The following is a 23,748-nucleotide window of genomic DNA, read 5'->3' on the forward strand; positions in this document are numbered from 1 at the left end:
ATTTACGACAAAGAATAATTAAATTTTAATATAAGATCTTAATAAGAGTGGATTCATGAGGAAGGGCAGGACATTTTTCTCCTTAAGATTATTTGTATCTGACTAAACAAAGAAGAGACTTTTCTCTTATTTCTGTTTTTAGTGCTCTCTTTCTATTGCTCTCTTTCTTCTTTGTAAGCTTCATGTCTCAATACTTCAACCCAAGGAAGTAAGGTGCACCAGTATATCTCAACCATGAGCCACCTTGTATGAAGGGTCCAGCAGTGTACTGAAGAGCCTCCTTCCTGTTGGTTATAACCTTGTATCCAGGCCAATGGACTCTTCTTCTAGTGTTAGCACCAGGACCCTTATTGCCATACTCTGCGTAGAAGAGGGTCTTGAGAGCAAAGTCCCCGTCCCATGGCTTCCACCCTTCTGGTTGAATGAAATCACCCAATGTGGACTCCATGACCACTGTTCTAGAGTACTCCTTCCAAGGTCGGCCCAAGTAGGATTTGAGCCTGAACCTCAACGGAAACAAGCGCATATCGGGGACGATTCGGCAGTTTTGAATTACAATTCCAGTGGGCTCCCGCTTGTCAATCCTCCCGTGGGCGGTGACCGTGTTGTATTGGTTGTCCATGGGCTTCCTTACAATGATTAAGCAATTTTGGAACACAACAGCCGAGTCTCCGAAGATAAAGTCGATGGTGCCTGAAACCACGCAATTTCTATAAAATTGGCGATGGGTTTGTGTGTAGAGGGTGTCTTGGAATCCATCCATTCGGCAATTGAAGAAGGCCGACATGTCGGATTGGACTCGGAGAGCCACTGCCTGGTGCTTCTCTGCTCCGGCGGTGTTGCTGAATCCCATCGATTTTGCAATGAATCCACTCCCAATCGCAGCTATAAGAATGACAAATAAATTCAATTAGATCAATCTGATCAAACTTTGCATCGATAAAAAGATTAGAAGATGATGATCTTTGTTAGGAAATTTTTTTCTTTCTACAATTTAGAGAGAAATGATATGATATTATGTTGAATTTAGAGGAATAGTTGTGAAACAACCAATTACCCCAAAAGCTTAAGCTGTTAGAGTTGGTGTTATTTAATCATTTATACTTAACACTCCCCTTACTTATGATTCCTCTTCTTTTGGGCTGGCCGTGGATTGTTGTTGGGTTTTGAAGCCAGGACTGTCGTGATGCAATAGCAAAACTTAAGCTGCTAGAGCTGTTGACTTGTTCTTTAATCATTTATACTTCAACAGTATTATCATAAACTGAAGGTCCCACTAAATAAAATTTGAATAAGTTTTGTACAAGTTATCTTTCTTGTGTGTGAAAAGAGAGGAATGATAGATGCAAGGGCGCCCTTGCATAAAGAGCCAGAAAAGGGCACTTGATTGGATCCACATCATTAAGTGCACTTTCTCAACCGATTTTAATAGGTTACCGAAAATGACGCGGATCCAATAAGGCAGAAAAAAGTAGGAAATTTTAGAAATATTTTTCCTTTCGAAACTTTTCCCAAAAATTCCTGCAATCCCAACAGGCCAAAATTATCGCTTACCGAAGGTGGCAGTCTGAAAAGTGGGGGTCCCATCAACGTAGTTCTTACTTCCAGTGACAATAGTTTTCCTCGGACCATCCCCATACATGAACACACTAGTCTTCTTTTTGTCCACGAGGACTTGCTCCTTATACAATCCAGCCTTTACATAAATCACATATCGACCCCTGTATTTGCTAGGCATAGCATTCAAAGCATCATTAATAGTCTTAAAATTGCCACTCCCATCCTTAGCCACCACAACATTGGGCTTCAAGTTTCCTCTCCCATGTGCTGCCAATAATCTCCGGTCATGGAGGCTGAACCATGGAGGCAAATCTATATCTTCCAAAAAGTTACCCCCTAAAAGCCTACGAGAAGGCGAGCTTATATTGAATGGGATTTTGAAGATTGAGAGAATTGAAGAGATTTCAGACACTATGGCTAGGGCATTACTGGTCAATTGGGTGGCATTGAGAAGACCATTTTTCATGGAGGATTTTAGTTCTGGGTCAGTTAAACCATCAGTGCAAGTTTCTTGGTATGAAATAACTGCACTCAACCAGTTTTTGAGATTATCTACACGGTCAGGTATGGTATGGATGCTACTATTTCCTACCTCTGAATAAGAAGCTTGGAGCTCGTCTATCGCGTCTTGAAGCAAACTCTTACAATCAGATAGTGCCATTTTCTGCATATTATCTGTTGTAGTAATGTTGTCTGATAAGAGAAGAGCTGATTCCATCTCATCTATAGTCCCCTTAAAGCTGGCCTTGATGAGCTCTTTTGGGTCAGTAGTGGTGGTGCCACTAAGAGTTTTTTCACAAGCTTCTTTATAGTCAGTTGGGGCACATATGGCTTGGATGGCCTTTTGGGTGGTGGAGATATCATTTCCGCCATCGGTTGTCACACCGGAAATTCTGGCTTTTGATCGGGAGACACCGGCGACAATGGCGATGACAACTCCGACGACCAGAATGAGGGAAACGACGGTGATTAAGACCTTCTTCATGGTGCCTCTTCCCTTCCTCTCTTTCCTTTGTGTACAGGAGAGGAAAGGGGGGAATGGGAATTGAAATGAGAGGAAGGAAAAAAGAAAAGAAAAATCTACTATGGAGTCGTAGCTCCTCTACGTACCCAACAACAAATGGTGCATTTTGGGTGCCTTTTTATGGGTTTTATGAGATTGGACTCTAAACAGAACAGACCCAATTTTTCTATGGTTTGCCACCTCTATCGAATTTGTGTACTTTCCGAGTGTTCATGACAGCTTGTTTTTTCTCTATTCAGACAAGCCAAACTGCAACTAGTTTGGATTCATGGATTGGTTAGAGGCTTTCCTTGCTTTTAGTCATCCGATTATCCTAAAAGCCCTCTCAACCGTTGCCTTCTTACCCTATTTTTAGTGTAAGATAAACAAAAGGGTGGTTCTTTTTCTTTCTTTGCCGGGTAACTAAATTTTGCGGATTCAGTCAAACATTACTGTAAATTAATAACCATACTTAGTCATAAGGTTTTATTAGGATTTGTTAGGGAATTTCATGGAAAGGCATTTCACAGCAAACTACAGACACCTCACATGAATTAAGTGAATAAGACAAAATCTGCTAAACATTAATGTTACGTACCTAACCAATGCATCAAAAGCTCCATAACTTACATGTCTCACCCAGTCTAATATCTAGGTGGGCTCTCACTTAGGTTCATAACATTCCACCATGCTTCCGCTTCCGTCATCCATCCTTGGCGGCCCACTTCGTGATGGCTTTAGCTCTGGTCTTTTTTCCACAAGTCGCCCCTTCCGTGGCGGCCCACTCCGTGGCAACTTCAGTCATTCTTCATGAGTCGCCCCTTACGTGACTTGAACACAAAACATTATAGCTGCTCCAATACAATGTCTTTCTTAGCGAGCGTGCGTGTGTCTATCCGTCTGAAGTGTTAGGTTCCTAAGCAATACACTAAAAGCTCAAAACCTGATGGAACGCATTAGGTTAGACCCTTTAAACCTGTCACATACTGGGTTGGGTACCACGTAGCCCCATACATAGGCAGGCCCCTACTAGGGACTGCAACTGTTCATCTCAACCATTCCATTCATTCTCAAATGAATTATTCGAAATCCATAAATTCATCCTCATAAATGGACCATAATAGACTGTGATTAATTTAGATTTCACATGTAAAGATAGTGAGAATAATTAGTACCATCAAAACCAAAAAAAGGTCAAGTAAGGTTATTTTCGTCATTTTCAATTAGTCGTATCGTTGCTCCTTGGTTTTTTAGGACAAAAAAAAAAGGGCAGTGATATATCCACGTGAAGGGTTTTTGATCATCTTACATGTAACTTTAGAACGCCCCTTTTGGACGATCTCAGGCATCCAATATCATTTAGATGATCCTAGCCGTCCACTTTCAGAATTTATACCCGATTGGATGCGCACTGTCCATGAGGCCCAGTTTTACTTTTCACCGTCCATTCAAAAGCTTGTAATCTAACGGTCAGGATCATTCTATAAATGTGAGTTTACAACAGATCACCATATGAAAGGCCAGGATCTCACCATATGAAAGGCCTTGATCATCTAATCAAAGTATAAAAGAAACTCTCTTTGCCCACCACTTTCAAGCTTCTTCTGGAACAGCAGAAAATTCTAAAACCCTAGCTACTGCCATATTTTCCTCAGTGAGAAAAAAACATGAAAATTTCGAGGTTTTTGTTGGAAACTCTGCTTCAGGAATCCAAGGGTTTCAAATCTCTTTCCCATTTTCCGAATCAGAGATGGTTTTTGACTTCTCCATTGCCAAAACCCTCTCTCTCTGCTCTTCGCGCTTTCTCAACCGGTAATTCTCGATTTTTTTAAAAATTGATGTTATTATTCGAATCTTTTTTAAAACACTCGAATTCATATTCGATTATCTTCAAATAGATGATAGTTAGTGATCGATTATTCGGAAACCTAGTTTTTTTTTTTTTTTGGTGGTCATCGAAACCCTAATTATCATTTTAATTGAATTTGATAAAGGAATTTGCTTTGAATTTTGAGAAATTTATGGGGATAATGCTGCTGTGTATTGAATGTTTTGCATAATTTGGGTGAAATGCTGTTTTTTAATTGTTTTTGAAACCAGAGATAAAACTAGAATACATTTCATTGTATATGGTAGTGAAAATTTTGTAGAGATTTTTATTGATGAGTTAGTGTTGTAATTATTCGATTTATTGTTGGGCTTTCTCAAATATTGGAATATTGGCACCAGAAAAAAAAAATAAGAAGGAAAAAAAAGGACAAGACTGGGCTAAAACGTAGGTAACGACATAATCTCTTGTTCCTCATAGAAAAAGAAAAAGAAACTGATATCTATGAGCTATTGTGGGAAATGAAGCTCTGAAAAATTCTTGAGAAACTCATGTTGTTATGTTTACAGTGCAGTAAGCGTTTGTGTGCATAGAATAGGTGGTCTTGCTGTTTTCTACAATTAAACAATGGTCGGTTCTTGTCACTGTCATCTGTTGGATAAATCAAGTTGTTGTAATTTAGTTTCATCTATGGCCCATAAATGATTTTGTTGTCTATATCTGCAGTTTCTCTTTATTTTTGTAATTGTATTTTCCTGGTGTTAATTCCGATGTGGGTATGTTTGTCTTGAAAATCTTCTAAAGCCAGAAGCACAGCCTCAGCTATCGACTGACATTATCAAGATCATGGAACAAAGGCTTTCAGCAATTGAACATAGGAATTCTTATCTTCAAGATCTTATCAATCAGGTAACTAATGTCCCTATATTTCCTGTTTTTGCTTTGGATTACTTTCTAAAAAATGTATGTTTTGTCTCGCTCTTGTTCGACCATTTATTGGGTAAGGATTGAAGATTTTAAGCAGTGGTAGTCTTGCTCCATAAAATGCCTACTCCGTCAATGTGTGTGCATTTTTTCTGTTTCTTTGATCAGCATATTGTTAGTCTTTATATTCACCAAAAGAATGAGAGCCTTCCCTGCTTCGTTCTTTTGCTTCTGAGCTCTAATAAAGATCTTAAGCACTTGTTACTCATGGTCCATAAAATGCCGACTCCGTCAATGTGTGTGATTTTTGCTGTTTCTTTGATCAGTATATTGTAAGTCTTTATATACGCCCAAGGATATTGAGCCTTCCCTTCTTTTTTCTTTTGCTTCTTAGCTCTAATAAAGATTTTAAGCAGTGGTTAGTCATGGTCCATAAAATGCCGACTCTGTCAATGGTGTGCATTTTTGCTTTTTCTTTGATCAGCATATAGTAAGTCTTTATATTCACCTAAAGAATGAGAGCCTTACTTTCTTTGTTCTTTTGCTTCTAAGCACAAATAATTGGTCTTACATGGATCTCTTCTATTTTCAACTTTAATGCGATGCTTTCTGTTAAATATGGTTTCCCATCAGGATATTCTTGAATCTACAGCAAGATTGATCATTTACTTCTTCCATATCTCCAAGCCTAATATGAGTGGTGCATGAATAAGCATAATCAATTTTCTTTAGAGTATCATCTTTTCAGAATATAGATTAACTTGGACTCATGTAAGCGCATGAATGGAAAGAGTAATCACAGTAATATTTTACTTGATAGTTCTTTGCGCTTAATTTTCAAGAGGAAAATGCTTTTACGGTTGCTTCTTTAATCCTATGCAGTTGTTGGCTTCTAGACATGAACGTATTACGCTTTACCCATGTGTCTCCCTACTTGTTATTGCCTCTTGAAAACGCTTGAGTCCAATGAGAATGTTTTTCGTTTTTTTTTTCTAGTTATTTTTTTCTGTTTGGTTTTATTATGAGTTGTTGTCTTGGGATGTTCATTGTTGTCTTTTACATCTTCAACTACAAATTTTTCCACCAAATACTTTTTATTTTTTATTTTTCCCAAACTCTTCTGTAGTACTGTGTCAAGTTCCGTCCGTATTTTGTCCACCTTGTTCTGTTACCCACAGAACTAATTGTGTGTTATATTTTATTGGATTTGTGCTTTCAACCAAAGACAGCCAGCAGCCACAGCAGCAGAGTATTCAAGGGCTAATAAGGAGATAAGGAAACTCAGGAGTTCTATAGATCTCATAAAGGATTTGAGAGCTAAACAGAAGGTACTTACTATTTGTATTTTTTTGTTTTTTTTTCTTGAAAATTACTTACTATTTGTATTCATAGACATGTTTCAGTAATGGAATTACTAAAATTAAAATTGGATATGCATGCTTTAGCATTGCACCCTTGCCTTGAAGAATAGGCGTTAGGCTTTCAAGTTTGATTGAGTCTGGGAGAAATCAGGTTTTCTCTATTACTTGAATGGTTTACTGCTCCCTCTGGCTGCTCAGATTTGGTGAGATTACGATCAATTGAAAGCTACCCTTAGTTTTGGGGAAATTTGCATTCAACCCTGGTCGGATAGTTTTAAATTGATCAACTTTGAACATGGGCTATGAAAATTGAAAACTATCCATCTAATGTATGCCATGATAATGTTTGAGGAGCCAAACAATCGAAGGTTTTCTTAAGAAAATAACATAGGGGTTTAATAATTAATGCCAATGTGGCAATGTGTTATTTATGAAGGTAAAAGGACACTTAAGGGCATGTTAGTTCCAATTAATAATTAATACCAATGTGTTATTTATGAAGGAAAAGGGATACTTAAGGGCGTGTTTGGCAACCATGAAAAAAAATCATGGAATATTTGTCTACCCAAGGTGAGAAAATGCTAGAGAGGGTGGTGGGAGAGAATATTCGTCTACTTTTAGCTTCCTAATCCAGCTAGCTGGAAGGGGTTTTCTACATAACCATGAAATCACAGTTTTACTCACAGTTCACCTGACAAAAATAAAATAAACCGATAATCGTGCAAGAATATGTTGTCAAAAATGAGTTCTTATTTATGTCCAGTAAGACTGCATAAGTTCTAAGTTGTGATATATATATGAGAAAACGGTTCCTACACATGTGTAGAGAGTTCTCTACACACTAGCTTAAAATACAGTGGGGGCCCACATTGTTTGGGTGATCCAAGCCATCCATTTTAAAGGCCCTCACATAGATAGGGTGTCTACAAAAAATCAGATCCATAGGATCATCCCAACCCTACGATTTGTGTAGGTAAAATGGATGTCTTTAAACCTTCACAAATTAGTCCATTTTTTGTCTCCACAGTTCGAATGGTTAGGATGATCCTATGGATCTGATTTTTTGTGGACACCCTATCTATGTGAGGGCCTTAAAAATGAATGGTTTGGATCACCCAAATAATGTGGCCCCCACTGTATTTTAAGCTAGTGTGTAGATAACTTATCTACACATATGTGTAGGAACCGTTTTCTCTCTCTCTCTCTCTCTCTATATATATATATATATATATATCTATATATATATATATATAGTGTTCCTGTGCAGCTGCTCAGATAGCTTATCTGAGCAGCTGCTTCAAAAACTCATGTGGCCCCACATTTTTGGGGTGATCCAAAGCATTCATTTGAAAGGCCCTTCCATGGATAGGGTGTGTACCCTATAGGATCATCCTAACCCAATCAAAGGTGGAGGGGAAAATGGACAGACACTGTTTCTGACCATTTTTTCCCTCCACAAATGGCAGGGTTAGGATGATCCTAAATGGCTCATTTTTGGTACACACCCTATCCATGGAAGGGCCTTCCAAATGAATGCTTCGAATCACCCAAAAAATGTGGGGCCACATGAGTTTTTGAAGCAACTGCTCAGATAAGCAGGAACACTTCTCTCTCTCTCTCTCTCTCTCTCTATATATATATATATATATATATATATATATATATATATATATATATATATATATGAGAAAACGGTTTCTACACACAAGTGTAGATAAGTTATCTACACACTAGCTTGAAATATTGTGGGGGCCCACATTGTTTAGGTGATCCAAAGCATTCATTTGATGGGCCCTCACATAGATAGGGTGTGCCCAAAAAATCAGCGGGATCATCCTAACCCCTCGAACCGTGGAGGCAAAAAATGGACAGTTTTGTGAAGGTGTATACGCGTCCATTTTACCTCCACAAATCATAGGGTTGGGATGATCCTATGGAGCTGATTTTTTGTGGAGACCCTATCTATGTGAGAGGGCCAATCAAATGAATGGTTTGGATCACCCAAACAATGTGCCCTCCACTGTATTTTAAGCTAGTGTGTAGATAACTTATCTACACTTGTGTGTAGAAACCGTTCTCTCTCTCTCTCTCTCTCTCTCTCTCTCTATATATATATATATATATATATATATATATATATATATATATATATATATATATATGTTCTGAAATTTTCTTTCTGCTTAAACAGTATGTGTAAAAAAGTTTGCTCCATTGTGAGCTTGGTGGTGACGGGTTCGAGTCACGGAAACAGCCTCTTTGCAAAGCAGGCGTAAGGCTGCATACATCTAGCCCTCCCCAGACCCCGCAATGGCCGGGGCCTCGTGCACTGGGCCGGCCCTTTTTTTTAACAGTATTTGTGAAAGATACTTCAAAGCCTCTACAAATGTGAATATTCTCACCAAGATTAACGATTCATGTATGGGTTTTCTAAGTCCAATACTGGTACGCTTGCTACCTTCTAAGGAACATGAGGACTGGTACACATGGATGGCCAATTGTAGAGTTGAAAGATCCTATTCCGGCCATCCTTGCCTTACTAGTAGGGATCATTGACCATCTTTCCCAAAACAATCATCCTTGCTATAAAAGTGCTATTGGATGTTCCTACGTCCATAAAAACACTACTCTTCTAGTCTCTTGATGGAATGAAGAACGGCCATCACACTAGTAAATCCACCTAGTTGACTCTATTTAATGTTGTTAGTAGCTAAGATTGGAATGGAAGCACTAATGTTTTTCCTTTTTGTAGGAGATTGATGGATTGAAATCACTGATGACAGAATGTCCTGAAGATAAAGACATGCGCAATATGATAGCCGAAGAGTTGGTTGAAGCCGTGGAGGAGGAAAAAAGATTGCAGCATCTCCTTCTTAAGTCTTTGCTTCCTAAGGATGATGCCGATGAAAGGGACTGCATTTTGGAGGTGAGAGCAGGTAACAAATATTTAGGGATGACACCTTCAATACAATGTGCATCAGTTGTCCACTTTTATTTATTCACACCTCTGTTTGTTGATAAACACTAAGGCCTTGTTCGTTTGAGATTGTGGCGACCGATTGTGAGCCATCCAACCAATTATTGGACTAAAAAATAATGTAATTTTGAGTCCCATAATCGGTTGAGGGGCTCACAATCAGTTGTCATACTCTAAAACGAACAGGGCCTAAGCAATTTCTTATCTACATCATCTGATGTTATTTGTGACAATAATTTGAGGCAGGGACTGGAGGTGAAGAGGCATCTTTGTTTGCAATGGATATATTCAAAATGTATGCTGCTTCTCCCAGTTGCTGGTTCTACTTATTATATAAATTCTTAGCGGTCAATTTCTTGATTGAGGTTGGGGATCATTTCATTTAATTATTACAGGTATGAAAGATACTCACAAAAGAAAGGATGGAAATTTGATCCCATTGATATAACAGAGTCTGATCTTAAAGGATATAAGGTTTGTCTCCTATCCTTACATTTAACTATAGTTTCTCATGGGAATGGACTATGACTTGACGTACACGCTCTCTTGATTAAATATTGCCACTCCTCTCTTTATTTTACATTTTTCTCATTGGTTGGTACAATTCCGATAAGATATCAACAGTCAATCAGAGGGTTATCTAATCATTTTATGGGTTTTAGGATCGTATTAGAGGGATATCCAATTTGTTCTAGCGAACCATGGCGCAACGGTAAGGTTGATCCATTGTGAGCTGGTGGTCACGGGTTCGAGTCACGGAAACAGCCTCTCTGCAAAGCAGGGGTAAGGCTGCGTACATCTAGCCCTCCCCAGACCCCACAATGGCGGGAGCCTCGTGCACTGGGCCGCCCTTGTTTTTATGGTCAGAATTGGATATGAATTTTCTGCAAAAGTTTAAAGTGAGTTATTTGATTGATTTTTACGTGGGTTGTACCCTTTTGAGCAATCTTGGACCTGTTTTTCAGATTTTGGATATCTTATTGTAAAGAAATGAAGTTTTGCTAGTTTGTCATTATTTCTCTACTTTTAGAGTGGTTGGTCATTCATTGTCATTGGTGATATATCATGGCTGTTACTGAGTGCTAGATCATGTCCCATCTCAGTAAGATTTGATCTAACTATTTCCCATGGGAATTCCATTTTCGAATATTTGTTGAAGGAAAATGAAGAACTCTGTTGAAAAAAGAGATGATTCAGTGGGAGATAAACAATGCATGAATAATGGCGTTGATCTTGAACTTAGTCGAACCTTCTGTTGCCAAGAATCTCCATCCACTGTTTAGGGTTGACTCACTGGGAAGAGACATTCAGTCTATGACTCAGGATTTGTGGCACTATGGAGTATGGACGGAGCATTTTATGGTGTCCCTACAAAAGATTTTCAGTGATACATATAAAGGGTTTATGAAACTAATTGTCATCCAATTCTTCATGTGACTTTGTACGGAGTTCAAGTTAGGGCTTATACTTGTTTCCTATCCTTTATGTATCTTAAGTCAATTTACATAAGTTGTCCAGATCTAACTATTTCCCATGGGAATTCCATTTCGAATATTTGTTGAAGCAAAATGAAGAACTCTGTTGAAAAAGAGATGATTCCGTGGGAGATAAACAATGCATGAATAATGGCGTTGATCTTGAACTTAGTCGAACCTTCTGTTGCCCTGAATCTCCATCCATTGTTTAGGGTTGACTCACAGGGAAGAGACATTCAGTCTATGACTCAGGATTTATTGCACTATGGAGTATGGACGGAGCATTTTATGGTGTCCCTACAAAAGATTTACATATAAAGGGTTTATGAAACTCAGAGTGATTGTCATCCAACTCTTCATGTGACTTTGTACGAAGTTCAAGTTAGGGCTTAGACTTGTTTCCTATCCTTTATGTATCTTAAGTCAATTTACATAAGTTGTCCATGGGCTGTACAAAAAATTGTTGGGCATAATATGCACTCCTATAATGTGTATATATTACATAACTCATACAAATCAAGCTAATCCCAATCAAATCCCATGACTTATGTACACCATAGTATGGTGTGTATAAATTGTATATACAGCTACCCTCCATATTCTTCACCCAGCCCCCAATCCCATGCCTTCTTATGGAGCCCTCCCCTTTGTCTTTCCCTTGTTTCTTCCCCAATTTTCTCTCGGTTTTCGAGCGAGTAATTCAAGGAATGGGCAGTTTTATCTTCTTCTTTTTTTATAAAAGAAAGATGTTAATCAACAAATAGACAACTGTGACTGAGTGGATGCAAAGTTGCCCTCTCTCCCCTTTCGTCCTTTCCTCCATCTTCCCTGCCTTTTTTCCCCAAATTTCTCTTGGTTCGCGAGCAAGTAATTCAAGGAGCGGGCATTGCCTATTGAGTAGTAAAATATTCTTCTTCAACATGCATCTGAGTTCTGTTTTCAAAATGATTTTTTTCCAAGAATATGAATTCATATCCTCATTTTTTATTGTTGTCATAGGAGTTAGCAGAAAGGACTAGTTTGACCAGATAACTTTCTATGGCTAGTCCTGCTGTTTAATTATGAAATTTTATTGATATTATTTTCTAGGTTTTTGTTTTTAAAGATATATTGATGATTTATTTTATTTTATTTTCATTAACTAGTATTAGTTATGAAAATTTTGCTACCTGAATTTGAATTGCCAGAAATAATGTTCCTATTGTTGTTACTCCTTCATTTTCAAAAAAAAAATAAAAATGTTGTAACTTCTCATCTATAATTTGCTCTTACAGGAATCTAGCGGGGCAATTTCAGGACCCGGTGTTTATGGGAAACTTAAATTTGAGAGTGGCATTCATAGGGTGCAGGTGCCTCTGAAAATACTTCCTTCAGCTTTTCACAACAACTGTGACGTCCATATGTTGTCCACAGAATTAATTATGACCAAAATGTTCCTTCATTTGCAGCGAGTTCCGGTCACAGAGAAGTCCGGGCGCGTGCATACCAGTGCTGTGTCTGTTGTCATCCTCCCTCAGGCTGACGAGGTGCTTACATCTTTAGCTTCAGATTCTTCAAAATGTTACTTCAAGATTTTTAGCATTTGTTTTCTGCTAGGAGGTCAATATAATAATATAGCCAAGAAATTTTTCTATGGGCTTTCATTATGTTGGCATGGGAACAATGATACTGTTACAGATGGTGTGCTGTTATGCTTATTTGTTCCTCCTGCCATGTACTTTAATTAAACAGAATATGAGAAAACATTTGTGCCTACAGACACTCTATGCTCACCTTACATTTCTATATGAGACAGCTTATTCAGTTCCGTCTTACATATTATTTGCATTTTTTTTCTTGATTTTGTTGGTCTCAAAGTACGACAGGATAAAGGGTTCTGTGGTCTTTTGGGACTTGTGCAGGTTGATGTACAACTGCGTAATGAGGATTTGAGAATCGATACGTACAGATCTGGTGGATCAGGAGGTCAGCATGCAAATACCACAAACAGTGCTGTTAGGATAACTCACATTCCATCTGGGATTACAGTTGCAATACAAGACGAGCGGTCACAGCATATGGTAAGAGATGCTTGATTCATGCACAGCTCACTTATCTTCTCAAGTATAAACATTTAGATTGAGTTGACACATTTTGTGGCTACGCAACCATATCCACTAGAATAATTCTTGGATATGCATATGGTAAATTTATGTTACACAGTCCTTCAATAAGATATACTTGAGGAGCTATTCCTGCTCCTAGTCTCAGCCGTTGGCACGCGGATTTCAATTATCAATGTATCCGACATGCCAAAACACCTTATTTCTTGTTTCAGTTTGATAAGCACCATTTCTCAGAAGTAACTAAACGATTGAAGTTGCAAAACATGAAACTCCCCAGATTAGTGTTCTCTCAAATAATACTTCAATCAACAATTTCTTTTTTAAAATATGATATATATATATATATATATATATATATATATTGTAAATCATACGAAGATTACATAAGGTAGGGACCAGGAGTCCCTCTATGTTTTACAACGTATGGGATCCAGAAGATCATCCCCCGGCCAAAAGAAAAAAACAAAAAGTCCTTAAGTCACTTCATAATCATCCCATACTTGAGTTAGATCCTTCTGAAGCTATCACCGTCCAAAAATCAAAATGCCTCTATTCCAAGATTCAATCAACAATAAAAATTGATGACCAGATCTTGTCGTTTTGGTAGATGGGCTGTTGTTAAGGAAGTTTAAGGAAACCAAAGTCTTGTCTTGTCACCCATGTAGGACTTACCATCACTATGGTGGACAAGGATCACCAATAGAAACGTTGTGTTATTTGGTTCTAGCAAGGGATTGTTTTCCATGTCTCATGCTAGCATTCTGTGATGTGTGAAGGTTAACACATTATTATTTTTTTCATCAATTTGTGGGTTCTTGACAGAACAAGGCCAAAGCGCTGAAACTGCTATGTGCGAAGTTATACGAAATCGAAAGGATTAGAATTCAGAGGGACAGATCGAAACTCCGAACAGATCAGGTATTATGATCTGCTCTGTCACTGTTTTGGTTCCTGTTTTTGAGTTATGGGTTCATGATATTATTTTGAATGAATAGATTGGAAGCGGCGACAGGTCCGAACGCATCCGTACATACAATTTTCCACAGGGACGTGTGACCGATCATCGGGTTGGAATCACTCTCCATTCTATAGATGAAGTGATGGAGGGAGAGAGCCTGGATGACTTCATCGATGCTCTTCTTTTACAGCAGGAGATGGATGCAATCGCATCATTCAGCTCCTTGTAGATGTAGAAATGTAGCTTATTTGATGTCTTTTTCTTATATATTTATTTTGTTAACTAGAATGAGCAGTAGGTCTTGGAATTCTCTTCATTTTGTGCTTACAGATATGAATAAGCTGGCCATGTTTGGATGCCATGAAAATTTTTTCCATGGAATTTTAGTTTACCAAGGGTTGTGAGAGGGTTAGGAAGGGTTGGTGAATGAGAGATGAGAGGGTGAGAAAGGCTGAAAAACAAGGAAAAGAAAAACTCTTGAGGGGCCATTTGGATACGCTAGGTCTTTTAACTGAAATGCATCAATCCGCAATATTAGTACCCACCCTACATTCCCAGTGGTTAATGATGCACGTAAGTATGATGTTATTGAGCTATGCAGCTCTTTTATGTGGAGCGTTATTATCAGTAGCTTTTAGAATCCAGGATTTCTTCAAAATTGGATACACGGACCAGCCGTCGTTTTCCGTCAGCAAGAGAGTAGCAAATCCTCCCACATTAAAATCCAAGAAACGCTGTCAGGACAGCATACACCAACTTAATCAGGCACCATCTTTTACACTGTTTTCAAACTAAAATCCTGGATTCTAAAATCCGCGTATCCAATCTGCCCCTAAATCTAAATACAATTTATTCCCCTGCTTTTTAGCTACTTCTTTTCCTCAACTTAGTTTCTTCATGCCTATTAATCTCCTACCCTCGCAAGCCCTCTCTCATCACTTGGTGAACTAATATTCCATAGAAAAACAATTCATGGTTGCCAAACATGGTATCACAATAACTTGCCTGTTGTATAACAATATTTTAAAAATAAGAAAATGATATGGAGAGCGAGATGGAGAGACCAACAATGAGAATGTACCATGTGTACAATAAAAAATTACTTTTTTGTTGATTTTCCTAAACTCAAGGCATGCTCATGTCACTTGTGATCTTTTAGCGAGAACCCATTGGTTCGGTCCCCTGCTCGGTGGTACTCTCAGTCTCTGCAGTATTACTTGTGTCACTGGCCATTTTATTTTACAGGCTGCAATCTCAAGGGATTGTAGACCTTCCAAAGTTTTTTCTATGGGCCTGCTTTTATTCACCACATGAATGGAAGGTAGATTGGAATTGGAAAGGGACTCCTCTAAAACAGTCTTCTGGGCTAAAGGGATTAGGACGTTCAATGGAGACTCAGCTTATCTTACGTATGAGATAAAATATGCGTTTGTTTGGTTTTTGTTCCTTTTCTCTCATTCCTAGAAGTTTTGGACTCAAAACTCAAAACAAACAGGACCTTAACTAACTGAGAAATGTGGGATATTCACATGGATAATATAAGAGGGATTTACAGAAAACTGAGGATAGCAAAACACCAGCTTAGAGAGCTTTCACAAAATTCAATCTCACTCAGAGGCACGGTTGTGATCTTGAACACCAAAAGTGATAGGAATCAACTTGATCAAGCAAAATCCTAGTGCTGTTTCCCTACTGAGTAATTTCAAAAGCGGCCATATTTTCCTCAAAAAAATCCACAAAACTCTCAAAAGACCCATCACCCTTAAAAGAGATCCAAGAAACATGGCTCAGAAAGGGACATTAGAAATTGTCAAAAAAGAAGAAGAAGGGACAATAGAATGTAGGAACACTGCATTCTCTTTGCAAGAGCCCTTTCTATAATCCACGTTATCCACTGAAAGTCTTACAGACCGTGATTTTACAAATTTTCACCAAAATTTCCAGCCAACACAACTGTTTCTGCTGTTTACACCTAAATGTTTCTGTTTACATGGCGACTGAAACCAAAATTTAAAACCTTGGTAACCACATGAAAGGATCTCTACGTTAAATCCCTGTAATGACAAGAATTATACATGTGTGTTATGGTCTAGTGCCATACCTTCTCTTTCCTCTTCGAGCTTAAAGAAAATAGTTCAAACAACAAAATCACCAACAGAAGCCAAATTGAATGAACTGGTAAAATACCTACCACTGCTTTTTAGAGTTTTCACAACATAACTGAAGGCAATAGCTAGATTTTCCAGGCACAGTTCATGTGTTTGTGGTAATATATAGCTTTTTCATCCAACCGAACATTTAAGGGTACCTTTAGAAAGAAATTATAAGATAGCACAAAACCTTTGGCAAATGGATCTTCTTTGAGCACCATTCAACTGAAATATGGACCAGCCTAAGATGTAAAGAACAAAACAGGAATATCAATGTGTATGGTATCTTTCTCTGACCAAACTGCAAGCTATACAAGTAACTGCATGAGCCATGTTCCCCATATTTCAAGAAAGCATCACTAACTGTATCTTTGTGTCTGCACAAGCTTTTCCCCAGATGGGAATGTCCGAGATATTCAAATCTACTGTCATCAGATTGTTGAGATGGGGTAATAACTGATAACAAGAACCGACATTACTGCACCTGGTGAAGATTCAGGTAGCAAGTTTCATCTGAATATGAAATTAAAATTGTGATTTCGGATGGAACATTGTTATCTAAGTATTTTTTTTTTTTTTTTTTTGATAAAAAAATTGGCGCCCATTGCACCGGGATTTGTTATTCACCCAAGTTGCTAGCTGGAGTTGGTGCCTGAACTCGCGGGGAAGTAATGGGCACGGAACTTGCAATCCTAGATGTGAGGGGGCGTCACTAGACGCTAGTGTCCCCACCCCAGAATAATAATTGACAACTTACACACCAGTTGTGCTGCTTTGCAGGTACGGTTCTCCACAATGATCCTTCCACACGTTCACCTACGAAAACCTTGTTACGACTTCTCCTTCCTCTATATGATAAGGTTCAGTGGACTTCTCGCAACATCATGGACGGCGAACCACCCATGTCGCCGCAATCCGAACACTTCATCGGACCATTCAATCGGTAGAGCGACGGGCGGTGTGTACAAAGGGCAGGGACGTAGTCAACGCGAGCTGATGACTCACGCTTGCTAGGAATTCCTCGTTGAAGACCAACAATTGCAATGATCTATCCCCATCACGATGAAATTTTCAACGATCCTGTCGGCCAAGGCTATAGACTCGTTGAATACATCAGTGTAGCGTGCATGCGGCCCAGAACATCTAGGGCATCAGAGACCTGTTATTGCCTCAAACTTCCGTGGCCTAAACGGCCATAGTCCCCTCTAAGAAGCTGACCGTGGAGGGTGACCTTCACATAGCTAGTTAGCAGGCCTCGGCCTCGTTCGTTAACGGAATTAACTAGACAAATCGCTCCACCAACTAAGAACGACCATGCATCACCACCCATAGAATCAAGAAAGAGCTCTCAGTTTGTCAATCCTTACTATGTCTAGACCTGGTAAGTTTCCCCGTGTTGAGTCACTCCAGGTGGTGCCCTTCCGTCAATTCCTTCAAGTTTCAGCCTTGCGACCATACTCCCCCAGAACACAAAAACTTTGTTTTCTCATAAGGTGCCAACAGAGTCCTAAAAGCCATCCGTTGATCCTTGGTCGGCATCGTTTATGGTTGAGACCGTGATGATATCTGATCGTCTTCGAGCCCCCAACTTTCGCTCTTGATTAATGAAAACACCCTTGGCAAATGCTTTCACAGTTGTTCGTCTTTCATAAATCCAAGAATTTCACCTCTATGAAATACGAATGCCCCCGACTATCCTTGTCGATCATTACTCCGATCCCGAAGGCCAACATAATTGGATCAAAATCATGTGATGTTATCCCATGCCAATGAAACATCCTTGGCAAATGCTTTCACAGTTGTTCATCTTTCATAAATCCAAGAATTTCACCTCTATGAAATACGAATGCTCCCGACTATCCTTGTCAATCATTACTCTGATCCCGAAGGCCAACATAATAGGATCAAAATCATGTGATGTTATCCCATGCTAATGTATACAGAGCCTGGGCTTGCTTTGAGCACTCTAATTACTTCAAAATAACAGCATCGGAGGCACGGCCCGGCCAATTAAGGCCAAGAGCACGTCGCCGGTAGAAGGGACAACGCAACCCATGCACACCCAGAGGCGGACCGATCGTTCGATCCCAAGGTCCAACTACGAGCTTTTTAACTGCAACAACTTAAATATATGCTATTGGAGCTGGAATTACCACAGCGGCTGGCACCAAACTTGCCCTCTAATGGATCCTCGTTAAGGGATTTAGATTGTACTCATTCCAATTACCAGACTCGAAAAGCCCGGCATTGTTATTTATTGTCACTACGTCCCCATATCAAGATTGGGTAATCAGCGCGCCTGCTGCCTTCCTTGGATGTGATAGCCATTTGATAGGGCAGAAATTTGAATGATGCGTCGCTAGCACGAGGGTCGTGCGATCCGTCGAGTTATTGATTCATCAGAGCAATAGGTAAAAGCCTATGTTGACCTTTTATCTAGTAAATGCATCTCTTCCAGAGGTCGGGGTTTGTTGCACGTATTAGCTCTAGAATTACTACAGTTATCCAAGTAGTAGACACCATCAAACAAACTATAACTGATTTAATGAACCATTCGCAGTTTCACAGTCTGAATTAGTTCATACTTACATAGGCATGGCTTAATCTTTGAGACAAGCATATGACTACTGGAAGGATCAACTTGGTAGCATTCCTCCACGGAAACTGACCACTTTTGATGTAATCCTGAAAGGAATTACAGTAAGAAGCAAAAGAAAAAGGATAAATCAATCTCTGATGGATCAGAACTTCTTCGGAAAACCTAGTAACACGTTAGATTTCCCTAAAATATTCCAAGAAATCAGATTAACAATGAACAATCAAGCAAATCACAATCAATATGTGCTTAGATACTTAGTAGAACATTAAGAGATCAAAGCCAAGAGGAATTCATAGATCTAAAATTTCTAAAGAGAAGAAATTTTATTTCTTATCTCCAAATCAAAGAAAAACAGTCAAAAACTATTATTACCGTCAGTTTCTAGGCTTTTATGGCCTCAATCACAAAATAGCAAGCTCAAATAAAAATTAGAAATCCCAAACCAACTAGGAAAGCAAAAAATCTGTCTAAAAAATAAAATAGGAAAGTAAATAAAACTGGAAAGCTATGGGAAACAGCTAGGAAAGAAATCATGCTCGGATCCTGGTGCTCCGTGGTCGCCTAACCCGGTCCAACTCATCCCAAAAGTCCTCGGCAAGGTCCTGGCTTGCATCATCCTCCCCGGGTTGGAAAGAATTCGCCCTCGAATTCGGCTTGTCTTCTGAAGAATCTCCATGATATGGCACGAGGTGTTTCACATTGAACACATCATGCGTCCTGATGTGGCTGGGAAGCTTGAGCCTATGTGCATTGTCATTAATCTTCTCCACAATCTCGCAAGGCCCAATCTTTCGTGGACTAAGCTTGTTGTACTCACCAGCGGGTACTCTATCTTTAGTTAGCACGGCCCACACATAATCTCCAACATCAAATACAACTCGCCTACGATGCTGATCAGCCTTCTCCTTGTAGTGTTTACTAGTTTTCTCCAGCTTCTCTCGAACAAACTCATGAGTGTCATGAATCTTCATCAACATGTCTTCAATCTTGCTACTAGATTTTCCAAGCTGTGGAATGGGTGCTAAGTCAAGGGCACACCTAGGATTAGCACCATACAAGATCTCAAAAGGGCTCAAGCCAGTGGTTCTATTCTTGGATCTATTGAATGCAAACTCCGCCTGAGCTAACACCTTGTCCCAGTGCTGAGGATTAGAACCAACCAAACTCCGTAATAAATTCCCCAAGCTATGGTTCACGACCTCCGTTTGCCCATCTGTTTGAGGGTGATAGGCACTGCTAAAGCTAAGCTTGGTTCCCATGCATCTCCACAAGCTCCTCCAAAAATGTCCCACAAACTTGGTATCACGATATGATGTAATAGTAATTGCAACACCATGCAAACGCACTACATCTCGGAAAAATAGACCTGCAATCTGAGATGCATCCATGGTCCTCCTGCAAGCAATAAAGTGAGCCATCTTCGTGAAGCGATCCACTACTACAAAGATAGAGTCAACCATCCTTCGTGTCCTTGGAAGGCCCAATACAAAAACCATGGTCAAATCTGTCCATGGCCCTTCAGGCACTGGCAATAGTGAATAAAGACCCGCATTAGAAGCAACACCCTTGGCCATCTGACAAGTGTGACACCTGTCTACATACTTGAAAACATCTTTCTTCATCTTTGGCCAATAATAAGTAGTTGTAATCAACTGTAGGGTCTTGTCACGCCCAAAGTGACCCTCATTATGTAACTCCTGCACAATCTTCATCCTCCAAGAACAATCTGGCACACACAAACGATCTCCCTTGAAGAGAAATCCGTCGTGCAATAAATAATCTCCCTTGTGACCTGTTTTGACCTCATTCATAATAGCAAAAAAGAATGGGTCAGTGGACAATAAATCACTGAAAGTATCAAAGCCGGATACCTGAGCGCGGATAGTAGTCAACAAAGAAACCCTCCTGCTAAGAGCATCTATCACTCGGTTCTGTGTTCCAGATTTGTGTCTCAACACAAACGTGAATTCCTGTAAATAGCTAGCCCACTTGGCATGTCGAGCACTTAGCTTATGCTGACTACCAATATGCTTGAGTGCCTCATGGTCTGAAAATAAAATAAACTCGCGGTGCACTAAATAGTGTCTCCAATGCCGCAATGTCTGAACTACTGCATAGAACTCCACATCACAAGTGTTGTAGTTGAGTTTAGAGCCACTCAACTTCTCGCTGTAGTATGCAACTGGCTTGCCTTCTTGACGAAGAACTGCTCCAATGCCTAGCTTAGAAGCATCACAATCAACCTCGAACGGTTTCTCGAAGTCTGGAAAAGCTAACACTAGTGCACATGACAATCTAGCTTTAATTTCTACAAAGCTTCGCTCTGCCTCCGGTGTCATAACAAAGGGCACTCCCTTCTTCATGCAATATGTGTATGGAGCCATCATTGCGCTGAAATTGGGAATAAATGTCCTGTAGAAAGATGCTAGGCCGTGAAAACTCCTAGCCTCATGCAATGTCTGGGGTAAAGGCCAATCAACCATAGCCTTAACCTTTGACTGGTCTGCTGCGACACCATCTCCTGAGATAATAAAGCCCAAGAAGAGCACATGATCTGACATCAATATGCATTTCTTCATCGTAGCAAACAATTTCTCTCTGCGAAGAGTAAGCAAAATATCTCGCAAATGCAATAAGTGAGTATCACTATCAGTGCTATAAATAAGAATATCATCGAAGTAAACAACCACGCATCTACCAATGAAAGGCCAGAGTACTTGGTTCATAACCCGCATGAACGTACTAGGGGCATTAGACAGCCCAAACGGCATGACCAACCACTCGTACAAACCCTCTCTGGTCTTGAAAGCTGTCTTCCATTCATCACCAGGTCTAATCTGTATCTGATGATAACCCTACTTCAAGTCCAACTTGGAAAACACTTTAGCACCCGCAAGCTGATCCAATAAATCATCCACCCTTGGAATAGGAAATCTGTACTTCACAGTAATTTTGTTAATAGCTCGTCTATCAACAAACATCCTCCAACTCCCATCCTTTTTGGAGTCAACAATGCTGGCACTGCACACGGGCTCATGCTGTCACGAATGAAGCCTCTCTCCAATAGCTCACTCACCTGCCTTTACAACTTTGCATGCTCCACAGGACTCATGCAATAATGAGCTCTGTTTGGTAAGCTAGCACCGAGAATCAAATCAATACAATGCTGCACATCTCTCATGGGTGGTAATCCAGGTGGGTATATCCTCTGGAAAAACATCACTGAACTCCTCAACCAAAGGCTTAACCAACTCTGGTAGCTCATGCTCGTCCCCCTCCCTCTTATTTACTAGTACATACACAATACCAGACTCCTCTATTGCACTAGCAAAACCAGATGTCTTGAGAAGCTCGGCACTCTCCCCAGGTTTCGGTTTAAGTCCAACAACTCGAGATGGAGTAAGAGTAGTCTTCACTCCCTCAAACATAAAGCTGTAAGTGTTTCTTCTACCATCATGAATAGCTCCAAGTCATATTGCCAGGGACGACACAACAACAAGTGACATACGTCCATAGCAACTACATCACACCATGCCTGATCCTTATATCTACTGCCAACCGAAAAATTAACCAAGCATTTCTGTGTCACTGCAACCTCATTACCCTTCTTTAACCATGCCAATTTGTAAGGATTAGGATGTTTCTCAGTCTTCAGACTAAGCTTTCTTACAGCCTCTACTGAAACCACGTTCTCACATGAGCCACTGTCAATCACAAGCTGGCAAACCTTTCCTCCAATGGTGCATGAGATATGGAAAATATTGTTGCGAAGCCAATCATCACTAGACTCATCTTTTGGTATCAAAAACACCTTTCTAGCAACAAGCGCCTCTCCCACATCACCTTGTAACACCTCCTCCTTGACATCATCATCATATGGGTCAAACATAGGTGGTGCAGTGCAATCATAAATCCTACGAGCTTCAACTTCTTCATATTCTTTCACAAACATCTGCTTTCCTTCTCTCCTACCCTTCTTGCACTCATTCATCATATGCCCAACTTCCCCACAATTAAAGCACTTTATAGTAGATGAGCTACCTTGCATCGGATTAAAATTACGAGTCTGGGAAACTTGGGTAGATTGCACTTGCGGTGCTGGCCGTTGTACTTGAGCATTACTTTGAGTTGCTCGTGTAGTAGGTCTGGCACTACTAATAGGAATACCACCATAGTTTCTATTATGAGAATATTGTTTCTCCAAAGTAATTGCATGTTGATGTGCCCCAGACAAAGACCGACAATAAAAAAGATCTATCATATCTTGAATATTTTGCCTCAAACCACCAGTATATCTCGAAACCAATTGCTCTTCCGACTCAGTCAAGTCATTCCGGGCAACCAATTGGTGAAACTTCTTGGTATATTCATCAACTGTATCACTACCTTGCCTAAGATTTCGCAACTGATTATAAAGAGTGGGTGCATAATTATAAGGCAAAAATTCAGTTCTCATTTTCTTCTTTAACTTTTCCCAAGAAGTGATTTTGTCTTTACCTTGACGATGACGCACGGTCTTCATCTGGTTCCACCATGCCTAAACTCTTCCACAGAACCTCGTAGCAACAAGCGGGACAATTTTTCCTTAAATTCAATGACTTCTTCAACGGTGAACAGCCACTCTATAAATTCCTCTGATGTAAGACCACCATGGAATTTGGGAATCTCAATTTTGATACCCGTTTCCCATCGCCTCATATTCCCTCCATTTCGCTCGTGTCTCAGATGATGGAAATCTGCTGCAAAGAGATTTTCTTCTTCGAATTCCTCAATAGTGGAAGCTTTGGTGCGAGAAACTTGCAACTCCG

The 23,748-nt window shown here is 39.7% G+C and overlaps 2 protein-coding genes across 5 annotated transcripts; one reads left to right on the forward strand and one right to left on the reverse strand.

The window, feature by feature from the left end:
- Position 1: 1 nt before the first annotated feature.
- Positions 2–2,700, reverse strand: LOC143853129 (putative pectinesterase/pectinesterase inhibitor 21). The gene is made up of 2 exons (XM_077362854.1): positions 1,555–2,700; positions 2–885 (listed from the first exon to the last, which is right to left on the reverse strand). The coding sequence occupies exons 1-2, from the start codon at positions 2,543–2,545 to the stop codon at positions 188–190; spliced, it is 1,689 nt and encodes a 562-aa protein (XP_077218969.1). The 5' UTR covers positions 2,546–2,700; the 3' UTR covers positions 2–187.
- A 1,451-nt stretch (positions 2,701–4,151) lies between these two features.
- On the forward strand, positions 4,152–14,567 carry LOC143853149 (peptide chain release factor 1, mitochondrial-like). 4 transcript variants are annotated; one of them, XM_077362882.1, is made up of 11 exons: positions 4,152–4,375; positions 5,200–5,300; positions 6,545–6,643; positions 9,429–9,612; positions 9,900–9,948; positions 10,049–10,127; positions 12,403–12,477; positions 12,577–12,654; positions 13,030–13,188; positions 14,056–14,151; positions 14,229–14,567. In XM_077362882.1, the coding sequence occupies exons 1-11, from the start codon at positions 4,231–4,233 to the stop codon at positions 14,418–14,420; spliced, it is 1,257 nt and encodes a 418-aa protein (XP_077218997.1). In that variant the 5' UTR covers positions 4,152–4,230; the 3' UTR covers positions 14,421–14,567. The 4 variants fall into 4 exon arrangements, with proteins under 4 accessions (XP_077218997.1, XP_077218998.1, XP_077218999.1 ...); XM_077362883.1 differs by having other exon boundaries at positions 4,153–4,375; positions 5,196–5,300; positions 6,541–6,643; XM_077362884.1 differs by having other exon boundaries at positions 4,235–4,375; positions 5,196–5,300.
- Positions 14,568–23,748: the final 9,181 nt, after the last annotated feature.

This window comes from Tasmannia lanceolata, unplaced genomic scaffold (genome assembly GCF_043159265.1).
Source record: "Tasmannia lanceolata isolate RefF3 unplaced genomic scaffold, GAP_Taslan_0.1 ptg000019l, whole genome shotgun sequence".
Classification (NCBI taxonomy): Eukaryota; Viridiplantae; Streptophyta; class Magnoliopsida; order Canellales; family Winteraceae; genus Tasmannia; species Tasmannia lanceolata.